The 8,921-nt window shown below is 48.2% G+C and overlaps 1 protein-coding gene across 1 annotated transcript; it reads right to left on the minus strand.

Annotated features, from left to right (window-relative positions):
* Nucleotides 1-5,045: 5,045 nt before the first annotated feature.
* Nucleotides 5,046-6,008, minus strand: LOC110337881 (mas-related G-protein coupled receptor member H). Its single transcript, XM_021220939.1, has one exon. The coding sequence runs from the start codon at nucleotides 6,006-6,008 to the stop codon at nucleotides 5,046-5,048; it is 963 nt and encodes a 320-aa protein (XP_021076598.1).
* Between the last annotated feature and the right edge of the window lie 2,913 nt (nucleotides 6,009-8,921).

An 8,921-nucleotide genomic window follows, 5' to 3' on the forward strand; every position in this document is an offset into this window, starting at 1 on the left:
TGACACCACCACTTCCACAGTCAGGAACTCACCCTGCCCCTGGCACCTCCTCTGTGCGCCCCGGCCCCAGTAATTTTTGGACCTTAGCCTGGAAAGGCAGCACCCCACCAATTCCAGAATAGTCCAAGTATGTTGACTCTGGGCAGGGTCAAGGTAGACTCATGTGGACCCATGCCTGCTAAGGCCAACTCTCTTTTCTGCGGCCTGGAGGCAGGGAAAGCACCCAGGAGCCGTGAGACTCACTCTGATTTTATCTTTTATCAAACGGGCAAGGAAGGGACAAGCAAGAGCTTTGACAGCTGGACTGTGGAAGAGCCCCTATGTCCCCCCTAACTAAGGCGACCAGTCAGCTGCAGCAAAGACTAAGGACACCTATGTCCAATGTTTATTTGTTTTTATGGTTTTCCTAGACATGATTTCTCTGTGTAATGCTGACTGTCCTGGAACTCACTCTGTAAACCAAGCTGGCCTCAAACTCGTAGAGATCGGCCTGCCTCTGCCTCCCAAGTGCTGGGGCTAAAGGTGTGCGCCATCACCATGTTTAGGCTATTTGTTTTACAGTCTATTTTTTATTGTTTTAATTATATGTGGCGTGTGTGTATGTGTGTGTGTGTGTGTGTGTGTGTCTGCATGGGGTATGAGCATGTGAGCGCACATGCCCCTGAAGAGGACAAACGCATTGAATCCCTCTGGAGCTGGTGTTATAGGCGCGTGTGAATCACCTGACTCAGGTCCTCTAGAAGAAGTATACCTTTTGGACGTCTGAAACTTTCTAGAGTTGAGAGATGGAACACAGGCCTTGGCCTCAGGGATTGATCAGCTTAGAGCAGTGGTTCTCATGACCCCTTTGGGAGGTTGAAGGAACCTTTCACATGGGTCTCCTAAGACCACTGGAAATATTCATTAACAGCATAATTGCAGTTAGGAAGTTGCGATGAACATAGTTTTATGATGGGGTGTGTGTGTGTGTGGGGGGGTTACCATACATGAGGAACTGTATTAAAGGGTTGTAGCATTAGGAAGCTTGAGAACCACTGGCCTAGAAGCTGAGGCGACCCAGGGAAGTACAGGTTTACCAGGCACTTTTCCTAGCATCTTGGACAAAGCCGCAGCCAGTGCATGCTCAGTGAGTGCTTATAGGCTGGAGAGCTGGTTCAGAGGTTAGAACACCAGCTGTTCTTCCAGAGGTCCTAAGTTCAGTTCCCATGGTGTCTCATAATCATCTATATGATCTGGTACCCTCTTCTGGCAAGTAGGCATACATGTGGGTAGAACATTATATATATAATAAATAAAATTTCACAACTTTTTAATTTTTTAATTAAAAGTATTTATTTTTTGCATGTGAGTACATTGTAGGTGTACAGATAGTTGTGAGCCTTCATGTGGTTGTTGGGAATTGAATTTCTAGGACCCCTGCTCGCCCCGGTTGTCCCGGCTCGCTCTGGCCAACTCCACTCCCTCTGGCCCAAAGATTTATTATTGTACATAAGCACACTGTAGCTGTCTTCTGACACACCAGAAGAGGGCGTCAGATCTCATTACGGGTGGTGTGAACCACCATGTGGTTGCTGGGATTTGAACTCAGAACCTTCAGAAGAGCAGTCAGTGCTTTTACCCTCTGAGCCATCACACCAGCCCCTTCACAACTTTTTATAAGTGAATTATGATTGTTTATAAGTGAATACACAATAACAGTATTCTAATAGTGTTTATAACTGACTAAATGATAACAGTGTTATAATAGTGTATGGCATCATCTCCTTTTATATGGGACCAAAGACATTTGATGATTGAATTCTGCTATTTAATTTTTAAATACTTATTTATTTGTGCATGGGGAGTGTACACACGTGCCATAGCACACGTGTGGAGGCTAGAAGACAACTTGCAAAGGTTGTTTCTCTGTTCCCACCATGTGGAATCCAACTCAGGTCATCGGGCTTAGCAGCAAGCACCTTTACCTACTGATCCAGCCTGACTGCAGCTGTTAAGTGCACTAATATAGGGAGAAACATATATTTGAGACAGACATTTGGTGTTTCTCCGATCCTCAGTGACACAGAATAGGAAAGTTTCATTGCCCTGAATTAACACGGAATGAAGGTCAGAGTCCATGAAGCCTCCAGATCCTGCACGACTTAACCCCTCTTTCAAAGGGCTTTTCAGTTCTCAGGAAAGCTTCTGGAGGCTTCTGTTTGCTTGAAATTACTTAAAACTCCGGGCACTGAAGTAGTTCTCTAACGTAGAGCGAGCGACCCCTGGAGGTCGAAACAGGTAACTGCCTTCGACGGGAGCGGAGTGTAAGGAAATGCGCAACCCAGTGAGCCGCTCTCTGGCATTGCTTCAGGGGGAGGCGGGTCATAATTTGTTTCTCGGCTTTTTGACATTAAAAACAGAAAAGAGAAAAATGCGAGGCTATCACTCTCGTGGTTTCACAGGATTTCGCAGTTACATTCCTTTCAAGGGGAAGGTCACTGTGACAGTCCCTTACAGCGTTTCTCAGAGCAAACCAAATACACCCCCATCCAAGAAACGCACGGTTTTGAAGCAAAGTGTCCGTCAAGGAAGGAACGATGTTTTCTGGCTTCTGGCTCTGAAGCCTCTGAAGCCACCTCGCATCCCGCCAGCGTCCGGTCTCAGCCTGCTGGTGATTGCAGGAACTTTCTCACACTTTCGTGTTTGATGAGGACGTAAGGTTGTATTCCCAGTGAGAGTTAATGACAAGACATCCTCCTAACTCAGCAGCAGGGCCAAAGGAAAGGTCCGCTTCTCTTCCCAGAACGAAACTCAAGAAACCAGGCCCGTTTCAGGATGGAGTGAGCTGGTCGCCACAAAGATAGAGGCTCTGTGACGTCTGAAGAGACCCCTCCCCGCTCCCCAACAGTCACACTCGGCTGGGAGTGTGACAGAGTGCTTGCTCAGTAGATGGGTTTGTTCCTCCAGCACCGCACATGTACATAATACATACAGCAATTTATTTCCAGCTTTGCAATCTGTATGGGCTAAAACAACATCCAGATATTTTATTTTATTATTCATTTTGAGACTGGGTCACATCAGGTTGCTCAGAATGGCATCAAACTCACTAGAAGCCTCCCGCGTTTCCATGATGGATATTGATGGATACTACCATGGGCTCCACTTTTGGTGATGACTGAGGTCACTAAGTTCAAACACTTCTTTCTATGGATCATTTTTGCCTGTTGTCCCAGCAGGATTATAAACCATCCACCATTTAACCTTCTACCCACTTATCTATTGATATCCTACCATTTTTTTTCTCAGTTTAGTCGAGCATTCCATTTGTGAAGGGGTATTACCCCCGCTGTCATATTTATTAAGAAACATTTTCTAATTCATGATTCTTTATAGATGGAACTTCTCATCATAGTTGGGGGACACCCAAAGCCACCGAATGTTAGACCATTCGGTATGATCTCTCGTCTTATCGGGTTTACATTTAAGGACTTATTTTATGAAATCCAGTTGCATTCTGGACTTATTCTCCCAGTAAGAAAAATGACTGGATGAACAAAATCTGTTAACAGTGCTGGGAAGAAGCTGGGCCCAACCTTAAAATAGCACGGTCCATCCACAGTGCCTCGGGACTACCGAGGAATGTTTTCTTTGCAATAAAAAAAGAAAACACTCCATTTCAGAAGTCTCAGAAGCAGCATTTCCAATGAGCTGCTCAGCAAAGAGCCGAGGAATAAAGGAATGGTGTGGTATTAGCTGTATGTCGAGACAGCTGAGGGGGAACACGGGTCTGCTTTGTCCACATTTTGTAAGAAAAATGCATTTTGCGTTGTTCCTAGGCATGCAAGCAGCTCATATTTAAGCAAAAGGGAGAAGGAGTGGGGAGGGACGAAAGATAAGAAGCTAGGGCTGGGCCAGGCGTGGTGGTGCACGCCTTTAATCCCAGCAATCGGGAGGCAGAGGCAGGCGGATTTCTGAGTTCGAGGCCAGCCTGGTCTACAAAGTGAGTTCCAGGACAGCCAGGGCTACACAGAGAAACCTTGTCTCAAAAAACCAAACCCAAACAAACAAACAAACAAAAGAAGCTAGGGCTGCTGAAACATGCCTGCAAAACCAGCTCTCAGGAGCCTGAGGCAGGGGCATTGAGAGTTGGAGGGCAGGCTGAAATACATAGTAAGACCTTGTCTCAAGAAAACCAAGGATAGAAGAAAACCAGAGAGGGAGGGAGAGGGTGGGGGAGTGTAGGAGGGGAGAGGAAAGGAAGGCAGGGAGAAAGTGAAAAATGCTCATGCCCAAGCCAACCTTCTCTCAGCCTTGTTGAGGCCCCCTCCAATTCTTACAGGATGACATCTTTAAAGGACTCGTGGGATGTCCCATTCCTCTCTCAACTGGTCCCGTGATGAGTTCTCAAGGTGTGGTAGCGAAGATGCTTTGTAAGGTAGCTTGGATGTCCCTTATATGGGCTAAGATGTTTCCCTCTCACGCATCCAGAGCGCAGGATAGAGGAGGCCAGTGGAGAGGAACTTGGGCAGCATTGACAACCACCATATACACAGTTGACAGTACCTCTCAAAGACCACCCTGGGTATTATGGTCTCAAGGACGGATTTAAAGGCCGACGCCTTAGGTCACAGCCTGGTTCAGCACCACCCATATCCTAGAACCTTTCTAGCCTCTTGTCTGTGACAGTAGATTAACAACAGTGGCTCATAAAAGGTTGACAGGAAGACGAAGTGCGACGGTGTTTGGGACAGGTAGAGCCTAGTGCTGGGGAGACAGGATCAGGCCAGGGCCAGGTCTCTGAGCTAGAGTCCTAGCCTAGCACACATGAGGTCCAAGATCCAACCCCCAGTACTGGAAAAAGCACTAGCTCCCATCAAGTTCTCAGTGGCCAAGCGTGTCACGTGCACAGTGTGCCTTATTGTCATTTATTTCCAGGAAGAATGAAGGACTTTAATCATAGCGAGCCACCAGGTGGGAACATAGAGAAGTGGTTTTGTAATAGTGTTATATTCCCATAGAGGATAACATCAGGCATCCTTCCTTGGCGATGTCCTAGCTGAAGGTCATGAAGGCAGGGAGAACTGTGCCACATTCTCCCTCGAGGCCACCACTGCCTTTTCCTCGAAGACTTTCTGCAGTGCTTCTTTTAGGGACTTCCTATTCCTCTTCCTCCTCAGGCTGCCTACCACAAAGTAGACAATCGGGTTGACGCTGCAGTTTATAGTGGACAGCATGTTCAGGTAGGGGAGGGAGTCCCATACAGAATTATCAAGGGAACTGGAATAGTAACCGATGATAAGCAGAACCTTCATGGGCATGGCGAAGACAAGAAACAGGATGACTGTGCTCATGATGATCACATAGAGTCTGGTCGGCTGACGTGGCTTCAGGCTACAGCAGACTTGGATGAAGAGGATCAAGTTCGAGAAGACCATGAGAGGAACGAAGACCAGGAAAGTCAAGATACAGGAGAATATGTACACGTATCGGCATTCTGGGAATCGGGGCTTCACTTCCAGAATGCAGAAGAAGTTTTCCAAACCAGACACGAGAACAGAGAGGGCCCACAGCAGCATACAGGCCACGGCGGACTGGTGTTTCGGGCGTTGGCACTGGTACCAGATTGGGTAAAGCACGGAGAGGCACCGCTCCACACTGATGGCCGTGAGGAGGTGCAGACCCGTGTTGTAGCCAAAGATCATGAAGAGGATGGCGCAGTTCACTAAGGTCCTATTGTAGATGTGGAAAGTGTTCACTAGCTGCATGATGGACGAACAGAGGAGGACCATGAAGTCCGCAACGGCGAGATGGAGGATGTAGATGGTGAACGGCTTCCTCTTGATACAGAAGATTAGGAACCATATCAAAAGGCCATTCCCAGCCAGTCCCAGTGAACAAATGGCCAGGGAGACTAAGAAGTAAGTGTGGTCATCCACAGGCTCTGAAGACCAGGTGGTTTCATTTGGGGTTTCGTTTCTGGTGGCTTGTGTGGATTCCAGAGGATACAATGTTGCCAATGGCTCCATTCCAGGGAGATCGTTTTCTCTGTGGCCTCCTGTGATCAGAAAGGGAAGGTGGTGACAGGTGTCATCTGTTCTGCACCTCAAAATGGTTTTGTATTACTGGGGAGGCTCTCTCCCATGCTGAGGAATGAGGGAAGCCAGAGTCTCCCGCCTACCTCCTCATCTTCATGCCCTACAGGGCTCATTCCCCCCCCCCCCCCCCCCCCCCCCCCCACCGCCACGAAACCCGGCCCGCACCCCGCCTCGCCTCTCCTCGGCGCCCCCCCCCCCGTCAGCTCTCCACCCAGCCATTGCTACTGAAATGTCCATATCCCCTCTACCGACACTAGGGCTGACTCCCGGCCTCAGTCCCAGTCACTGGCACCTATAGCAGTTCTTCTTTGTTCATGGCTCTCCGGGAAAGCTCTCTGTGTTTCTTACGTCTAAGATTTCTTACCAGAACGATTAGGAACAGGAGTTTTAAAGTGATACATGGCAATACATTGAAATGATTTAAACTGTGGCTGGGGAACACAGCTCAGAAAACTGTGCAGCATGAGGATCCGAGTCTGGATCCCCAGGCTTCCCAAAGGAGATCCAGGCATGGTAGCATGGATCTATAACCCCAGCACAAGGGAGTGGAGCAACAAAGATTCCAGGGATTCAGCGGCTAGCCAGTCTAGCTGGAACATCAAACTCCTGATGCACTGAGAGCCCCCCATGTCTCAAACAATAAGGAGGGCAGGCTGGAGAGATGGCTCAGTGGTTAAGAGCACTGACTGCTCTTCCAGAGGTCCTGAGTTCAAGTCCCAGCAACCACATGGTGGGCTTACAACCATCTGTAATGGAATCTGATGCCCTCTTCTGGTGAGTCTGAAGACGGATACAGTACTCACATATATAAAAATAAATGATTTAAAAAAAAAAATCCGGGGGGGGGGGACTGGAGAGATGGCTCAGCGGGTAAGAGCACTGACTGCTCTTCTGAAGGTACTGAGTTCAAACCCCAGCAACCACATGGTGGCTCACAACCATCTGTAATGAGATCTGACGCCCTCTTCTGGTGTGTCAGGAGACAGATACAGTGTACTTATTTATAATAATAAATAAATCTTTGGGCTGGAGTGGAGCTGGCTGGATTGAGCGAGGTTCTACAAAATTCAATTCCCAACAACCACATGAAGGTTCACAACCATCTGTACAGCTACAGTGTACTCATGTACATGAAGTCAATCAGTCAATCAACAATCAATCAATAAATAACTTAAAAAATCAGTTATGTTATATGTGTTAATATGTTTTTGTTGTTGTTGTTGTTGTTGTTGATTTTGTTTTTCAAGATAGGGTTTCTCTGTGTAGCTCTGGCTGTCCTGGAACTCACTCTGTAGATCAGGCTGGCCTTGAATCCAGAAATACACCTGTCTCTGCCTCCCAAGGGCTGGGATTAAAGGCGTGCGCCACCACTGCCCAGCGTGAATATGTTTTTGTTTTAATCCCAAGTGTGGGACATGGGGCTGCTTCAGATCATCCACAGCAGCTGACTATAATTCGTCTCATGCTCTGGCAGGATGTGTGTGATGTTTGCCAGCTGAAGATAGTTTACTCTGGAATTCTGGGGACTCTTCAGAGGGTATATACATGCCAGAGCCCCGAGAGAATGCTCTCCTCCTGCTGCTGCTGTTGCGGTTTGTCAAGTGGTCATGAGCCAAGTTGATGAGAAGAAGAAACTGGATATCCTGACAATGGGGGTCAAAGTAGCCTCTAGGAGCTCAGAATCCCTAATCAGCAGGAAGTAGTCTAATGAGACAACACCTCCTTTCCTCTCTAACCTTCTTTCTTGCCTACCCAGTGCTGTGGGGTTTGAAGGAATGGAGCTAGAGAAGGGTGGTGGGTAAAAGAACCCAATAACGTAGCCAAAAAGAATGGTTACAGTTGCAGCCCACTGAAGGAGAGAAAAACTCTCAGTGGGGCAACTCTCAGTGGGGCTTTCCCTTCCTTCCTCCTTTCCCCACGTTGGGCTGGCTCCACTCGTGGTCCTGTCAGTATTTGGATCTGTGCGGTGGCTCTTGGGTTTCTCTCATCAGCCACCAGCCTCAGTGGGTAGTGAGAATGTTGCTCCACCCGACCCTGGAATGTCTCACCAACCGTCCTCTTCTTTCTAAAGCAAGCAGAGGACTCTCTCAAGCTTTTCCCCATGACCTGTACTCGGGGTTTAACAGGAGAGAGAAAGCAGGGGAGTCCGTTCTTTCAAGCCCCTGCCTGCATCCCAGGCTGCCCATGACTCTGCCCTTCTCAGAGCTCTCTCAGGTCTCTCTCTTTACAGTCAGATCTTCTCTTCCCATTGATGAACCTAGCCTGCCTCAGGATGGGAGTGTCTCAACAACGTCTGTGGCTTTGATAAAATGTATGACTTTTATGGATGAGAAAAGTAAATTAATTTTGCAGACTTTGGAGAGGTCAGAAGGAAGAAAACCAAACCCCCTGGCTTTCCTGTCTGACCACTCAAAGCTAGCTGCTTCCTCTGTTGTTTGCCTTGAGGCAACGTTTTGTTCTGTAGCTCAGGCTAGCCTCAAACTCAGAATCCTCCCATCTCCACCTCTTGAGTGCTGTAGCTGCTGTAGGCATGGGCCACCACGCCCTGATGCTTCTTATGTCTGGTTGACATAGGTAATGGTACACATCTGTTGAGTGCGCAGTGATGGCTGAGCACATGTGAACCCGTGCAGTGGTCAGGGTGGGTGGCACATGTGAACCTGTGCAGTGGTCAGGGTGGGTGGCATCTGTCATCAGAGATGTTTGCTATTTCTTAGTGTTGAGGACATTTAACATCTGCCCCAAGCCGGGCGGTGGTGGCGCACGCCTTTAATCCCAGCACTCGGGAGGCAGAGGCAGGCGGATTTCTGAGTTCGAGGCCAGCCTGGTCTACAAAGTGAGTTC

The sequence above is a fragment of the Mus pahari genome, chromosome 21, assembly GCF_900095145.1.
Source record: "Mus pahari chromosome 21, PAHARI_EIJ_v1.1, whole genome shotgun sequence".
NCBI lineage: Eukaryota > Metazoa > Chordata > Mammalia > Rodentia > Muridae > Mus > Mus pahari.